A 17,045-nucleotide genomic window follows, 5' to 3' on the forward strand; every position below is an offset into this window, starting at 1 on the left:
AGACAATCGTAATTTTTGCACCCGCTGCAGCTTGGCTGAGCCAGAGTTAGCATGGAGACCAGTGAGATATAGCAACTGAAAGAAAGCCTAATGGCCCATTTGGTTTGTATTTAGGGAGACAAATCAGTTTAGTCAAGTGTACTGAAACAAAAATGTGCCTGAAACAAGAGAAAGTACATTGAGCACAGGAAGAGAAATGCATGCGTTGTTACCGCTCAGGGTAGGTGTGTCTTCCTGACCCATTTCATGTTGATGCACTTGCTTTCTTGGTGAGATTTAAATGAGAAGTTTGATAACAGCTGGTTAGCTTAGCTTAGCTTAGCTTAGCATGGATTGAAATGAAGAAACAGCTATCCTGGCACATACAGTAATCCAATGTAAAACAGGCTGTTGTTTTTGCCCTTGAGTTTTTGATAAAAAATGAACTTATTACTTTTGTTTCCAGGCTAGCTGTTCCCCCAAACAGCCTTTACGACAGACATCTTCATCACGCAACAAGAAAGTGAATCATCATATATAGGATAACATAAATAAAAATAAATGTATGGCAAATGTCTGTAATAAATATCTGCTTATTCTGAGTTTGATGCAGCAACATGTTTCGAACACGCTGGGACAGACCTGTGGAACATTCCACAGGTAAACAGGTTCATTGGTAACAGGTGAAAACATCATGACTGGGTATGAAAGGGCCATCCAGGAAAGGCTCAGTCAGTCACAAGCAAGGAGGAAGCGAGGTTCACCACTTTGTGAAGACTTGATTGGATCAAGGGCGTTACTGCACGAGCTCAGGGACAATTTGTGAAACTGCTGTCGGTAAACACAGTTTGTTTGCAAATGATTTGACTGCATTCTGTTTCTTTTCAAATGTGTTTTATACAGAGTCTCAACTTTTGAAGTCAGGCTTGAAGCAACAGGAGAGGAATGAAACAGGGAGGAACATCCACAAACCAACACTCACCTTTACATCTGTTCTATTCTGGAGACAGGAGCCAGTCCTTGATCTCCACACAGTGGAGGTGGTAATGGATGGCAGCTCGTGACCTCACTGAAATATATATGTGCTACTGTCTGCTGCCTGATTGGATGAATGTAAACATTTGAGAGCAGCACTGCTGCCTGCTGGGAAGCCGAGCCCAGGCATCCAGCACCGTAAGTGAATTTGGGAGCCGCTCCGGGCCCCGCAAGTGAGAAGCCAAGGTTGGACCTGTGGGGAAGCAGTCATGCTACACCCACACACCGTTGTTACACTATCTGTCCACACCCCCAGGAGGGCACAAAGCAGCAGTGGGGTGGAGGTGTTTGTGTGTGGGGGGTGTTGGTCTTTTATTACAAACCCACTCTGGGCACAGTGTTTGTGAAAGCTGATGTAAAGCAAGAGAGGAAAGAAGAGAGCTCTGCAGTCGGTGCCGCTCTGCGTTAAGACAAGCTGGAGCTCAGCAGGCTAATAACGTGAGCCATATTGGAGCTGGAGGTGGTGAGGAGTAGACAAAATAGCTGCTCCAGTGCTGCAGCTACTAGTGCACCCCACTACTCTCACACATACACAGTCACAAAGACGCTGCATGCAGGCAGGAATGCCCACATGCATGCACATCTGGTCAGCAAGTGTGATCATGTGAAGGTGTCAGTTTCCTCTGACATCTGAAACAAACAGTCAAGGACAGTTCCAGGAACAGCAATGCCCTTAGAAGCCAAACACTCTCTAAGGAGGACCTATATATTTAGTCAAAAGCGAGTTACAACCTGAATCTGGCATTTCTTTATCATATAAAAATGACTGCCAAATGTATATATATAAATGCGAGAAAATGGGTTTGTAAAATGTGCAAATTTGCAGTTACTTCAGTCTTCTTCAGGGACCTCAACGCTCGTCCAAGAACTCTGTTAAGATAACTGGTGAGATGACCTCAGCTCGCCTTAAATAAAGCTGCATTTACCCAGCTTACTTTAGCCTCTCAGTCTGGTAGGTCTCATTCAGTTAGGTGCAGTTAAGATATATTTAAAGTCCACAGTTGAATGTGTTAATCATGGATGAATTTCTTAACAAGAGAGACAAGAAAGCTGGAACAATACATGATCCTGCAAATGTCTTTTTGCGGCTGCAGAATTATATGAAGCGGGCAGCATTTTTGTGGAATTTTATGTGGAATAGGAAAATTCCATAAATTTCCAATTTGATTTATATTATCTGATCCTTTCTGTTTTATCTCTTCAGCACATGACAACAAAGCTGAACTGCTGTGTGCTTGACAAAAAGACCCGCCTCCTCATTTCTTGATCTCTAAGCGGCTTTGAGTAACCAGAGAGGAAACAACATCCTCTTTCAGGCCATTAGACCGAACTACCTGTGCTTGAACCCCACTAAATGACTCTCGCAAGCTATGTGATTACAAAACACTTGTCACGCCTCTGTTATTCTACATAATCTGATTGAAAGAAATCCTGCGACAAAGTGGATAGTGGATACACACAGTCTGAATGAAATGAAGCCCACGTACATGTGAAGTATCTTGTGTTTGTGTGACCTGGGTGCGATTTCCTTGGAGAGAGCTTTATTTGACTGAAGCTTGCTGGTGGGAGGGTGGGAGAGGCTTTGTGTTTTCAAATTCAATTGTCCACTATACAGTCAAAGAGCCCGAGCTTCCTGTGGTTTACAGTAATAAACCTAAACTCGGGTTACATCTAAGGCACAAAACACTGCAAATGGTGAGGGAAAAAACCACAGTAATGAGGACCTGTTATAAGGTTACGGCCTCAAGCTCCACGACCCTGTAAGACCGACAGAAAGTGCCAAAAAGTTCAACCTCTGAACTCTGTCCCTAAACTCTGCCAGGCTGAGGTCTGGCCTGGTGGAAAAACAGCCTCTGGGAAGAAACAGCGGATCTTCCAGACCTCCTTGTCTCTTCAAAGTCAGTGAAATCGGGGTCTTTAGTCGATGTGGTTTGCAACAAATTCTCTGGTCCAACCCCAAAATCGAGATCAGCTTGGCAAAGAAAAACAAGCAGTGCAATTACAACACAGAGGACAGATTATTTATACAAAATAATGAATTTGTTTCTATACATGCCAATCATGTCACCCAAAAGGGGAGTTTATTAATGTGGATTTTTTTTTTTTTTTTTTTTTTCACTGGGAGCAAAGCACAGCAGTAGAAGCATGCGGCCAGTCCACGAAAACGTTTGAGGCATGTGGAAAGCTTACACCCGGCCGTGTTGATACAGAGTGATTAGTTTATTATAGAAGCCGATGGCCTGAGTACATGGCTATTTGCTCCCATGTTGCAGCGGTAGCATGAGTGAGATCCGTCCGGGCGTCCTGACACACTGAGTGACGAGACGGCGGCAGGATCTGAGAAGGAGAGGCGGCGTGTGGTCAGAGTGTGGCCACACGGGACGTGAGCAGCGAGAACAAGGGGAATTATGGGTGGTGAGATGATGAATGAACTTACTCATCCTTCCATTTTGTTTCTACATTTTGCAGCCCCCCCCCCCCCACTGCCGGTCTGTCTTCGGCCCTTGTGCTTATTGCCACAGTAACCTGAGGCCAAGATGAAAGCAACCCCCACGGTGAGAGGAGTTTTCTCTTCCAGGGTGAGAAGTCCCTTTCTCCTGCTTTCTTTAGGGCCTGTACACATGGCGCCATGTTTTTGAAAATAACAAGAGTGGGTTACAATACTATCATTTAGCTTTAAATTAGATTGACAGGGTATCAAATATGAGGAAACTGAATTACAGCTCTATTACTTGCTGAATTGACTTACATGGATCCAAGGCCAGAGGTTCACACCAAACAAGGATAGAGGTTTCCTGCTTACCTGAGGCCCATTCTTATTAGGTTAGAGGGGCCTGGTGTGATTGATGGGTACGCACACAGGCCTGCTGCTTCTGAGGATGTAGGTAAACCCCTGAGTCCTGACAGGACTTCTTCCCAAAGATGTTTTTAATCTTTACATTTACCGCTATCACCATTCAGGTAGTCCTATTAGCTTAAATATTATTTAATATAAAAATACATTAGCCAGGCCCACACAAGAAGGTTCAAGGACTGTTGTACAGAGTCAAGACCGGTTGACTGACTTCTCTGTAACCCTGAGGACACTGAGGCCTGCAGCAGGTCACACAGCTCAAAACAGATCAGAGTCCTGAAACAGGACGCTTCCATTGCCTGATGAAATGTCAAAGGGTCTAAATGTAAACGGGTGCAAATATGTAAACACAAGGTTCCACATAATCAAAGTGTTTCCACCTGCAGTGACAGAGCCATCAGTTCTGAGCGTGCCGGTCATTACCTCACAGTCTTCTGGTGCTCAGAGGGTAACCTAAGAGAGGCCAGAGCTGGGCTTTGGCTGACTTTGGGGGAAGGAACGTGCAGGAGCAAAGGGGCATTTTCCTCTACCTCACCTCAGAACATAAACAGTGAAACAGTCTGCAGACCTGCAGGTGCCTCCAAGTCTTTCTGCCCAGGAACAAGGAAGGTCGTCTGGAGAGAAGGGAAAGAGAAGTTTGGGCATGTTTGTGAAGGTTCAACCCCAAGACCTGCGGCCCTGCACTCTGCTCCAAGATCTCTGTTAAAGTGAACTCAGAGGAGGCCTGCTGCACCTCTCAGTGTCCCCCAGCACTATCACATTCTCATTATCACACGGCTGACCTTATGGCGAACATATTACTTCCTCACTACAATATACAATTCAGGTGCTTGTGGCAGAGGATGATCTTTCCAATCACCCTCTCACTCTCCTCCTCGCTCTTATAAGTCAGCATGGCAAAACAATTACCTGATAGCAAACCGGCAATGAGCATGACAAAGTGAGTGACGTCTGGGAACCCAACACCTTATGAAACGATGCCCGACGTCTCGTAACATTTTTACACATGACAGCATGACTGCTCTCCTGAGGGGCTCGTCTGAGCGCTAATCCATACGGCCCGCCGCTGCTGCAGGCAGAGGAGGAGCAGGGAGACAAGACTGTGTTAATGAGAGCCAGATCTGCTCTGTTAGCTTAGCGTCTGGCTGCACGCTCAGACACAGACAGCAAGACGGAAGGCAGTCCATCAAGCTGCCCCTGCGGAGCTGCTCACAGACCTCCGAGGCAACAAGGTGGGGCAGGACATGGGTGTTCTGGGAGTTTGGCATGTTGCTAAGTCTGGATGTGCAAAAGAGTGTTTAGTCCTTGCTTCCATCTCCACAACAACCTCGCTTCTTTTTGTTATTGCGGTGCAGCCACAGTTTGTCTATGGCCTAGAAACCACACTGAACATCAGTAAATAGGTGGACTCTTGATTAGTTTTAGAGGCCTGACGAGGTCAAATTTACCAGTAATTTACAAGGAGAGAAAAACATTAGAGCATACACTGTGTGTTCATTTAATGCTTTCTTTCCCTGGTAATATTCTTCAGCCCTCAGATGCATTTTACAACCTCTGTGTGGATGGGACCCTCTGACTGGGAAGCACTGGCCTATATTTTCTGAAACAACATATTGAACGGACACACGTCTTTAATATCAAGAACTTTCAACTATTTTGCTGCAGCAGTAGTAGAGCTAAAACCTTTGGGTGATTAATGAGCGATGAAAAAAAGTCTCTGCAACAATGCTGAAAACTGATCCGAAACGGGATCATTTTATCATCCATCATGCAAAAATATCAAACATTCGCACACGGCATCCTCAAATGTGATGATTTCCTTCTTTTCTCAGTTTTGTGATTGGAAATGTTTCTCTTTGTTTGTGGGTTTAGGGTTGTTGGTCAGCGAATCAAGCAATCCATCTTTGAGTCAATTGTGCATTAAATGACATAACTAACTTTTCCAAATAAGAAGCATTGTTCAGTTTTTTTTATAAGGAGTGAAGGGGGGGTTTGAGGAAGGCCACTACACACACGCCAATTTCTTATGATGTGGCAATAAAAAGGAATGTGAATGACCGGCTTTGTAAATTATTCTCAGAAAATATAGAATCTGTCAGCTCAGCCCCTTGTGGAGCTGATGTTTTTCCAGGGTAGGCATGAGGAAGCAGCAGCGCTACAGCTCAGCACATGGTTGGACCACATGAAGGCATTATTACGCCGTATGCCTCCGTTGTTGTTTGACTGAGACATATTTCCAGACGGCTGCCTGGACTGCGGCAGGAGATGAGGGATATGCTACAAGGGAAGAGTCCTCGCTCTCGCTGCCAGGCCCGACCCTTTCATAATCGCCCAGGAATTATGCACATCCCAGTTAAAGCACTGGTAGAGTGAGTTATGGCTGTGGTGGCGTTTCCTGAGAAGTCTGCCAAAAAGATGATTTAGATAGATCACACGTCTGGGGTCTGCGGGTTCCTCGGACACTGTTTAAACACAAGTCTTTATTCTGAGGACGGAGGAATGTGAGGGGCGCTGAGTGAAAAACCCATCACCTAACAGTGACATTTCCAACATGGCAACGATGACAGCGGACCTATTGGTCATCTCTGCTCAACACTTGGACATTGGAGCGATTACTGAAAAGACTTATTCACTGAATTCTTCATTTGGCTCTTTGAGTAACAGATGTCAGCGGCTCCACACCACAGCTTGGAGTCGCATTAACACCACCATATTCACTTAAAAAAGATTTTTATTTAGTTTAATACATAGGGCGGTTTGTAGTGAAATATGTATACATTCAGCTTTACAGTCCATACAGGAATTACCCCACCGAATTCCTAAAATACACACAATTTACAAGGTATACATGTTTCAGCATATTCCTGAACACAAAAAAAGACAGCTATACCAGTTTAATAAGTAAAAGCCTACTTCCTTTTTGTTTAACGATACCATTAAATCCAAATGGTAACCCTGTATGCAATGTTTTATCTTCAGCTAAATATAAGTTAAAGTGTTTATAGTAGAACAGCCTCTGAAGGCCGTTCACTGGACAAACAAACAAAAGAATGGCACGCAGTTTCCCATGCAATTAAAAAGAGATTAAAAAAAAAATAATAATACATTTGTGACAAGACATGCTTGAACCCATGTCGTTTTCACCATCCCTGGTACGAGATCAAGCTCTCAGCACTACATTTCCCAGAACAAACACCAGCACTCGAATACTACAAACATGGCCAGAGGTCAGGGGTACAGTACATTTTGAACTGCTTCTGTGATACAAACACAGATAGGAGCACTGTGAAATCCATTAACAATGTGGAGCACACAGCTTTTTCTTTGATTTTCCAAATTCAGTGGAAACACCCTTATGACTCACTGCCCTAATATTGAACACTTTTCCTTTGTCTGTGTCCAGTCAAAGGGATGTGTATGAAAGACCAGAGCAGTGCATGTGATATTACTGATATTATCTGTCTGAGTGAGGGACTGCCAGTAAGTCGCACTCCATTAAAGCAACTCGTTACAACCAAGGCGGGCAATTTTAAGAGGTTCCCTCTTCTTCTGCACCCAGTGGAAAGCTTGCTGGTGCCAATCGCTTTGATTTATGCACTCTTCAAAACACACCAAAGGTTTGAAGTCCAAGTCAATAAAAGTAGTAAAACATCATTCCAGACGCTTGGTAACGCTATTATATTCTGAAGAAATGAGGCAGTTGTGTGGACAACAGAGACATGTGATCCAAACCTTAGACTGAGACTGGTGAGACGGAATACAAGATGGCTTGCCTTAATAAGCTTCTCCATAAGCAGCATTAAGTCCATAGAGTCTGAGGGGCAGGAGCAGGATTAAGCGCAGGACAGAGCAGAGGCAAGACAAACACTGGAGAAAAGTCGGCCCTGCTTTGGTACAGATGTGCTCGCTAAGGCAAGGCGCTCTGAGGACAATAAGCATGCGAGAGACAAGAGGGAACCCTCGGTCAAAACTGCTTTCCATTCTCATTATCATACGTCAGAGATTTAGCCACAAGCCTGACTAACTTTGGTTTATGCTCACAGGCTGATTTCACTGCTATCACTAATTCATATGCATGACGCGAGAACGACTCGGATTTCGACCAGGGTCCCAAAACTGCACAAAACTGGAACTCAAAACAAAACAGAGAGAAAAACTCACTCAAATTCCATTAAGAGGAAGGCTGAGCTGCATTTGCATTCTAGCGCAGCGTTATTATTAGAAAGTGTGCAAAAAGTAGTGTCTGTGTGAACACAGGTAGAGAGTGTGTGGACGGACGGTCAACCCTTACAGCTCAGCGGAGGGGAGACGGTCAGACCTCCACTGCCTTCATGTCTGAGGAGGGAGCTCAGCTCAGGACAGCACAGTGGGAGGGGGGGTGTGTTTGTGTCTATGCTTCTGTTTGAGTGTGCGACACCGTGTGTGGTATTCATGTGTGTATGTCTGAACGTTGTGTGCAAATGTGTTTGCTCGTGTGTGTGTGTTGTCTAGAGCAGGGAGCAGTAGCCACCGCAGCTTCCGCCTCCTGCATCTTCGTCGGTGAGCTGGACTCCTCGGCCGTGGCTCTCACTCTGCCATAAGCCGGGAGTCTGGATGATCTTCTCCACCAGCTCCTCGAACGCGCACTGAACACCGTCCCTGGTCTTAGCACTCGCCTCTGCAAGAACAGAGGGAAAATAAAGGGTGGAGGAGGAGGAGGAGTGAAGGGATGGGGACAGATACAGAGGAGAGGAGAAAGAGGCAAAAAGGAGTGAGAAAAACAAGAAAAATGAAGACGAGAGGTGGATTAAAAGAGAAGTAGGATGGAAAGAGTGGAGAAAAGATGATGAGATACAGGCACAGCAACAGTTAACGTCTGCATCTTAATGTCATCATCTGCTCGGCTCCCCGACCAGACGGGCTCGAGGTGGAAAATGTCTCAACAATAACTGTCAACCCCATACACTAATAGTGAAACTTAGGAGGTTATTAGGCGATATAGTCAACACCCGCTCCACAACATGACAATATCCAGAAACATTAGAAGAGCAATAACTGAAGGATAAAGAGATAAATCTGATTCAGTCAAATCAGGATGAATATGTCAGGAAACGCCTCGGAAAGATCAAAATCAAATCTCATTTTTATTACATAAACAATAAATAGAAATAACATTTTCCAGCGCTTGATGAAGATAAAAGCTAGGCGTATCTCTCTTTTAAGCAGTCCTTTACTGACAAGTCTGGAAAAAAAGAGGGGAAAAACAAGGCCGCACTGAAGATGATACATGAAGTCTGTTTTATATATAGAACTATGCAAGAATTCCTCAGCAAGTATGATAGTTATTTCAAAAGCTGTTTCCCCTGTGTAATAGTCTGCTGTAACTCATGCCCAGCAGGTCTTTGTAGAGGAGGGAATCCTCCTGACTTACCTATAAAAAGCATGGAATGTTTTCTTGCAAACTTCAGCCCTTCTGCCCTGTCTAGCTCGTGGTTTTCCTAAAACAAAAGAGAGGTAATGGCTTATTTGAGGTCTGCCGGGCGGAGCTGTCAGCTACTGCGGTCGTCACGGGACAGAGAGGAAAAGTGATTTTCACAGACAAAGAACAGGACACAATAAATTCATAATGCTCTACTTAGTGGGCATTTTTATCCCCACTGACTGACTCTGGTGTCCTGGTGCAGGACCAGCTGCCAAAATTATGAAAGTGGGTCTGCCACTGTTATTTAGCTCTATACTTCGTCAACGGGCTGTCAGATGATTGTTTTATTCAAAGATTCTTATTTTTGCCAATATATTGTCCTGTTTTGTGGAATTTATGTTCATACGAAGTCACTTCATCTTCCTGTTTCTACACCTCTAGATACAAGTTTTACAGTTAGTCCAAAAAGAAGGCATTAAGTATTAAAAATTGTGGGTTTCTTTGGTCATGACAGCTCAAGTCAAGGCAAGAAGAACTCAAATTAGTGAGAGCACAAACGTTTCATACAGGGCCACGAACACACTCACCCTATCGATTTTATTGCCCACAAGCATCTTCACAAGGTCGTTCCTTGTACAGTACGTCTCGAGCTCGTTGAGCCAGTTGTCAAGTTTGGTAAAGGTCTCCCGTCGCGTGACATCGTACACTGCGGCAAACCAAATGAACAAGACGTCCTCAGAATGAAAGCAGGTCATACTTAAGTATTAAGTAAGACGAGGTGATGGGCATTGCTTCTGGATCCATGATACATCGATAGGGCAATTTTGTAACATTGGAATAATTATATTATTACATTATATTATTATACTATCATGCAATAATAATATTTTTATTCGCACATACAGACTAGCAAGACTATGATATTAACTTTAAAACAATGTTTTCATGAGTGATTAAGTCCAACAGGCCTTGAACTTAAAAACATATTTGATGCTTCTAATCAAAAGCACAGAGCTAATAAAACTTAACTCCCCGTAATCCTGAGTTATTTTAACTTCTGAAAAAATGAGAATACAACAGAGATAAAACAAATAACTAAAATAATATAGTATCAACTAAAACCACATGGCTCAAAGGGCCTGAAGTCCTCTGATAGCATCACATGGGGAGCTTTCATAATCCCAGTGCTACAGCAAGGCGCCTTGTGTTTCTATACTTCATTAGAGTGGTCAGAAACCATCGGCTGCAGAGGAAGTCTGCTTAAGAGGTTTAACTTAGTTCCTGTGTGTGTGTTCATATACATACTCTACATGCGTGCCCATATGCGGGGTCAGACTTAAAGGGTATAAACTAACTTCCAGAGAGAGAAGGGAAGTGTGTGTGTGTGAGTGTCACAGGATGAAAAACCATCACTTTTTCTTTCTTTCTGTCGTTCTTTCTTTTTTTTTTTTATTTTTACGATCAGAGGCCTGACTCTGAAGTGAAAAGGGCACACACACACACAGACACACACAGGTGCTTGAGCAATGATGGCGTCAACAGCTTGACTTACCCAGGATGACTCCCTGGGCGCCGCGGTAGTAACTCGGCGTCAGGGTTCGGAAGCGCTCCTGTCCTGCAGTGTCCTGCAAAACACAACCAGCTCAGCACTACTGGACACACTGGCAGGAAAAAGTGGTGGTTCAAACAGAAGGAAAACCAGGGCAGACGGACATAAACAACAAGTCTGACTCCTCTGTCCCTCAAGGAGTGTGTGGCCAGAACATGTGTTACGCAAGCGCCATCTTCTGGCCACATGAGAGAATAGACAGATTGGAGTCAGAGAGGGGCTTAACAATAAATCCCTCTGCTCTGACTGACGGACAAGAGCCACAATTTGTTTAATGAGTGTTACTGAAAAGAGTGAACAGTTTGCCACTTACCCATATTGCCAGCTTTGCCTTGTTACCGTCCACAGTAATGGTCTTCACCTTGAAGTCAACACCTAGACAATGAAAAGCCAGTCTATCATCATGCTGTCACGATTACCTCATCCTGCTCCAATCCCAATATGGCAACTCTTACAAGTTTGGCCAATTACTGCCAAGAATATTATATCACGATGACAGGCCATAATTATCAATGATGAATTGTAAAAACATACACACCACACAATGTCTCTGAACTTGTGCTAACCCCAGCTTTTCAGACTGGCATTACGCCCATCCCATGTCCTATATTTAAATTATGGTTATGACAGTGTACTCATATGCACCACAAAGGGACGGTGTGGTTTAATGTCCTGAACTGAAACCAATACAGGTCTGTATTAAAAAAAATAAAAATCCACCACCTGTGAAATGGCTCAGGGAGCATGATTCACCCCTAAAAATCCTGCCAGGTCCCAAAGGAACAGACATTTACATGAAAATAACAATGTTGCCCCCCCCCCCCTTACCCTCAACAAGTAAATCTTCTCTATTGCCTTTGTGCAGTGTCTCAGTGTGCAGTGTCTAGATGACATATCTACCGGAGTTTTAACACCCACTGACAGATTTACCAGGGAAATGTACACTCGTGATGGGCTTGTTTTTACATCTGGGACAGGGGAGGTTTAGGAGCCAAACAGAAAGAAAAAAGGGACGTGAAGACAGGCCAGGGATAAATGACATACAGAATGTGTACCACACACACACTTACACACAAACATACATTCTGCTCACACAGTCAATCACAACAAGGAGCTCTTCCTTCAGTCTCGCGGGGTTGCTCAGATGCTGCTGCCGCCCGCATGCGGAGAGGAGTTTACACATAATATTTCCCTGAAGCTGGACCAGTCTCTCCTGCTTTAATTCAGCACAAAGTCAGACAGGCCTTTCCCAGAGAACAAACCGTAAAGCATCTGTTTATTGTATCACATCACAACAAGATGCCACTACTGCTGCGAGTCAAGGCTGCGCTGATCGTCTGCGAGCCAACCCGACAGCCCTTCATTGTGTCATATAAATACCCTGAGCATCACAAGACACCACACTACATTTAAAGCAATTAGAGTTGTGGTGGTGAGGGTGATCATGAATTAAAATCAAGTAATACTAGATTAAAAGTGACTTCTGTCTGAATCTGAAGAAACTTGAGTCAATGAGGGAGGCTTAACTCCAATAAAGACATCTGTTTGGCAAAGAGTCCCAGCTGGCCAAGCAAAGCAGAAGAGATCCAAGGCCTGACCTCGAATTTTGTTTTTCATTTTTTTTTTTAACAAAGACAGCATTGTGAGCTACAAGCTCTTCAGAAATTAACATTAGTTAGGGTCGAAAACAAATCTTCATTCATACTCATCAATTACATAATAAATATTGAGTTGCTGAATGTTTTAATGAACATAAACCCATTAAGACTGTTACAGCCTCGAGGCCACCTGAAAATGTAGCAGGTGTGTCCTTGGTGAATCAAATGATTTAGACTGTTAAAAGAAGCTGATATCATCACACCAGAATTTTGAAAGTTGACCAGATAAGATGGATCATCTGGTGTGTTACAGGATTTGCTTTTCTAACTCCTCATTAAGTCTGAAATAAATCAAACAGTGCTCTGGCTGTCGGTGTGTGGTATTGTGGTTTGACTTCCAGCTCATCCAGCAGGCGTCCTAACAGGCCACACTTCCGTACAGTGACCTCGGCTTGATTTTTGATTCCAGAGTAAAAAGACTTTCAATTTCTGTTTCAAATCATCTGCAGCAAACACCGGGTGTGCAAGTGACACAAGAAGTGGTGACTGAGCCAAATCTGGTCCTGGAGCAGATAGCAAGGGTTTTGTGGACTGTTCAGTTCAGCACAATGTGCAGCATCTGCCAACAGCCTCAGCAGGGACTACAGACCAGGAGGCAGGATGAAGAACAATTTATGTCCACTTTACTCAATGTGGTAGCCATTGTTGTCTGCAGTAGTCATTTATAGCTCTTAAAAACTCTAACGCCAGACAATGTACTGGACAGCATAAATATTCTGACAGACCTAATGAGCTTTCTCTGAATTAATAGCACTAGCATTTGGTGTGCAGTCTGACCACTGGCGTCTCCAACTTCACTGGCAAGTTACTGTAATATTCATAGAGCTCCAGAAATAATGTTTACAAATATAACAAATTTACAATGCACATAACTATGATGTAATTCTTTCACTAATGTACACTCCTTGGCCACTTTATTAGGTACCCCTGCGCAACAACAGCTCTACCTTTATGAAGCTTGTAGTGGCCTGCAGTGCATTACACTGAAATGTGTTTCTAATAATCTGGCCCCTTTACATCTGTAAGTGTGGCAAAACATTTGCAACACTTCTCAATATAGTGCAGTCCAGTTTAACACGACTACAACCTCAGTAATAAACAATACATAGTAAAATAAATAACTATTTGAGAGTGTCAACCAAAACTGAGTATTACCATCTGTTTTTAAAGGTTGATGGCCAAGCTGTTGATTTAGATTAGATATGACAGGTGTACCTATTAGAGTGGCCACTCAGTGTATGATTTGTAGGCATTTGTACTTACTGGACACTTGCCACCAAGCTTCTGACATGCAGAACCTTATTTCGAGTTCACTCTTTCGTTAACTGAGCTCAGATGTGTTACTCACCTATTGTGGCTGATTGTTCGGGGTCAAACGTGTCATCCGTGAATCTCAAAAGGAGGCTGTTGACAGGATGGACAAAATAATTAGTTTAAGACTTGTTATGAATCACTAACAAACACAGCTGAATGGCTTTTTTTTCAGTCACTCTATTCCACACAGGTTGAGTGAGCGTTTGGTCTGGGATCAGTTTTCCATTTGCTCTGTTCACACATCCTGTCCTGCAGCACCAGACTTATCAAATTCTGTATCACAACCTCTTTCTATTGATCGCTTTCCCCTTCGCTTGCATTCCACGAACAAGTTCCAAATGATATCACTGCTAGATTGCAGTCAGGAGGACAGGGTTCATTTCTGAACAATGACTAATCAAGTGCATAGGCCTTAATCACAATGCTGATGATGGGGATAAGCTCACTCCTTTCCCCTGACCCAAGTGCAATTCCCTTATTTTTCCTCATGGACCATCAGGAAAGATGCTGGAGCAATAAGCTGATGAGCAATGCTTGACGGCGGCCAAGTTAGAAATGTGTTCTGTGTAGGTCATTTGTTCAGGTAAAATGAAACTTGTGTATTCCTTGCCAGGCAGACATCTCCCTGATGATTTAAGGGCCTCTACAGATTGCAGGAAAACAAATGACATATCTGAATGCTACTCAAAAATGAGTCCAGTCAGTGCAGCTACTTGACAATAGCACAACTGGCTCAGGATAATTCAAATAATGACATTTGAAACTAATCAGTGTCTGAATTAGTTTATTGTATTAAGCAAAAGCCTATTTTATAATAATACAAAATTGCTTTCTGGAAACCGCCCTTGCTCTCAATGATGCACTAGCAGGCAGTGCGCAGCTGGCAACCAAACTCTTCTGTTTTCTGGAAATATATGCAAACCTAGGTCTATGTTATGGTGTTGGTATAAACTCAGTCTCTCCTCTGTGCTCGGTCAATGCAGCACTGCCATCACAGTAAGCAAACTACTGGCGCTCTTGGAGAAAATGTGAAAAACAAGAGAGGACATTTCTAACCTAAAAACTAAAACAGACAGTCAATTTATAGCTGTGTGTTGTCGTCAATAAATTATCTGCATAGGATAATGCGAAAAAAGTGAATACAGGAAGAAAGAACAGACGATAAACTCTTACTACAAACACTGTGCAAACACAACTGCTCACATTCTCTGACGTAAAGAGCAAGAATTACTACAAACAGTTGAGATTATTTACGACCTTCTGGGCTAACACTTAACTGATCCAAAATCAGGGGTACTCTCAAATCCCTTTTACATTCGCTCCTTTGTTGATCAGACTGAAGATTTTGTGAGTACTACACAAAAAGCCCAATCCCCTTTTGTGGTTCATGTTACGGTTTGTTATTTTGAGAACCTGAGGCCTGGTCATCAGTCTGCGCTGAAAGATGATTTATTGGCCAGACAGTTCGCTCGTGAAAAGGCTTACAACAAGCTTTGGGCCACTCATTACCTATGTACCATGCTATGACTATGGAACGCACGCTGCACTCGATACCAGAGTTTGCAATTTGATGGTTGGTTGATGGCTCAGGCTGGCTATCAGGATTCTTTCATGCAGTCTGGACCACAGTCACGGAGATCAGCAAATCTGACACAGCTCTCTGTTGGCATACTACACAATACAAACTGCCAGACTTCTGTTGGTAAAAACATTATACCCTGCTTTGAATATTAGGCTGATTTGTGGTTGTTAACAGGGACCGCTGATTTCCACATAATGGATAAATCAACTGTGTAGTAAAAGCTATACAGCCTTTGACTCCCTGTGGAGAAGCCAAGCCTACTCAAGCATGGCCTCTGAAATTAAACTATTCCATGTAGATATTTGTTGTTGTGTTCATAATGATGTGTGAACCATTGGATCTTGGAGAAGCTAGCCCTACAGATACAGGACAGAAAATCAGAAACGGAGATTGCTTGTGGCATAGCCATCACAATTATCTACAACAAAATTAGTGACTGTTGCTACTCATCACGTCTTCACCTAAAACTACTCACAGTTTCCGCTACAGCTTAGGTAACTGTCCGCGCCCGTGGCAGTAAAGCCACGAGGATCGTCGTCTCGATTGCAACATCTTCAAACAGCTGTGTCAGACGTGAACAAAGATGATGTCACATACAGCGACCATCGGCTAGTTGACGTTAACTAGACAACCAGCACACACAGGCCACATTATCTTATAACAGACAGACGGTGTGGCCTGTTTTTTATGATCAAAAAAGAAGGACAACCACAGCTGATTCATCTACGTAATTTTAATAAGCTGCATCGTCTTTGAACCTCACATTATTTGGTTCGCTGCTATGCTAACGCTAGCTAACGTTAGCAGCAGCCACGACATCAGTTTCTTGGAGATAATGTCAGCTTACCTGGACTTGCCAACACCACTTTCTCCTATTATCAATATTTTCAGCGTCGTTAATATATCTTCTTCCATTTTGCTTGGGTTGCTCGAGACAGATAGCTACAATAGTCTGTTGAAAACGACGCTCCTAACTTGCGTTCCTGTTTACAGCTTACAGCAGAGATAGTTTGACAGCGTCTTGGTAAGAAGCCTCACTCCAACCATATCCGGTATGACTGTTTGGCACTTCCGGTTGGTATATGTACACGAGTTTGTCTTTCTGATTACGCAACTAAGCCGACACTGTTGTAACATGTGATTCATGTGTAACGTTATTTAGTTAGCGTTGACTTCTGAAGTTGTATTGTAGACTGTAGAAGTAACTCAAATGTATGTGATTCACTTCGTTGTGGGGAAAAAAATGGAATCCATCACGTTTCATGTTACATAATAAGAGTAAAATGGTTATATTGATTCTCATTGGTTCTTTTCATATGCTTTTTCCTTCCCCCCCACACACATTTCAATACATTTTGCTGCTCCTGTAACATAAACGCTGTGTATAATGATCATATATGTCATGTTAAAGTCAGTTTCATCCTGATTATTGACATGACATGCATCCTGTTTTTTTAGTCACCTCAAATATACTGGGCTGATATTTGTTCACACTGTCTCCATCCTTCTCACTGCTTTGACTAAACATTCTTTCAAAGCAGTATTTTGTCCTCAACTCAATACAGCTCAATACCCCGCTCTCCTGTGAATGAGCCCTGTCAATAAACCTTTCA

The 17,045-nt window shown here is 43.2% G+C and overlaps 1 protein-coding gene across 1 annotated transcript; it reads right to left on the reverse strand.

Moving 5' to 3' along the window:
- Positions 1-6,581: 6,581 nt before the first annotated feature.
- LOC143340090 (ras-related protein Rab-18) lies at positions 6,582-16,470 on the reverse strand. The gene is made up of 7 exons (XM_076761698.1): positions 16,280-16,470; positions 13,885-13,940; positions 11,192-11,253; positions 10,822-10,894; positions 9,857-9,975; positions 9,279-9,345; positions 6,582-8,525 (listed from the first exon to the last, which is right to left on the reverse strand). The coding sequence occupies exons 1-7, from the start codon at positions 16,345-16,347 to the stop codon at positions 8,356-8,358; spliced, it is 615 nt and encodes a 204-aa protein (XP_076617813.1). The 5' UTR covers positions 16,348-16,470; the 3' UTR covers positions 6,582-8,355.
- Positions 16,471-17,045: the final 575 nt, after the last annotated feature.

This window comes from Chaetodon auriga, chromosome 21, assembly GCF_051107435.1.
Source record: "Chaetodon auriga isolate fChaAug3 chromosome 21, fChaAug3.hap1, whole genome shotgun sequence".
NCBI classification, from domain to species: Eukaryota; Metazoa; Chordata; class Actinopteri; order Chaetodontiformes; family Chaetodontidae; genus Chaetodon; species Chaetodon auriga.

Excerpts from the sequence above, each read along its gene's own strand:
- LOC143340090 (XM_076761698.1), bottom strand. The coding sequence starts at position 16,347 with ATGGAAGAAGATATATTAACGACGCTGAAAATATTGATAATAGGAGAA. Across the intron at positions 10,895-11,191 it reads AGGCAAAGCTGGCAATATGG|GACACTGCAGGACAGGAGCG; the intron begins GTAAGTGGCAAA and ends TGTGTTTTGCAG. Across the intron at positions 9,346-9,856 it reads TGGGCAATAAAATCGATAGG|GAAAACCACGAGCTAGACAG; the intron begins GTGAGTGTGTTC and ends CTTTTGTTTTAG.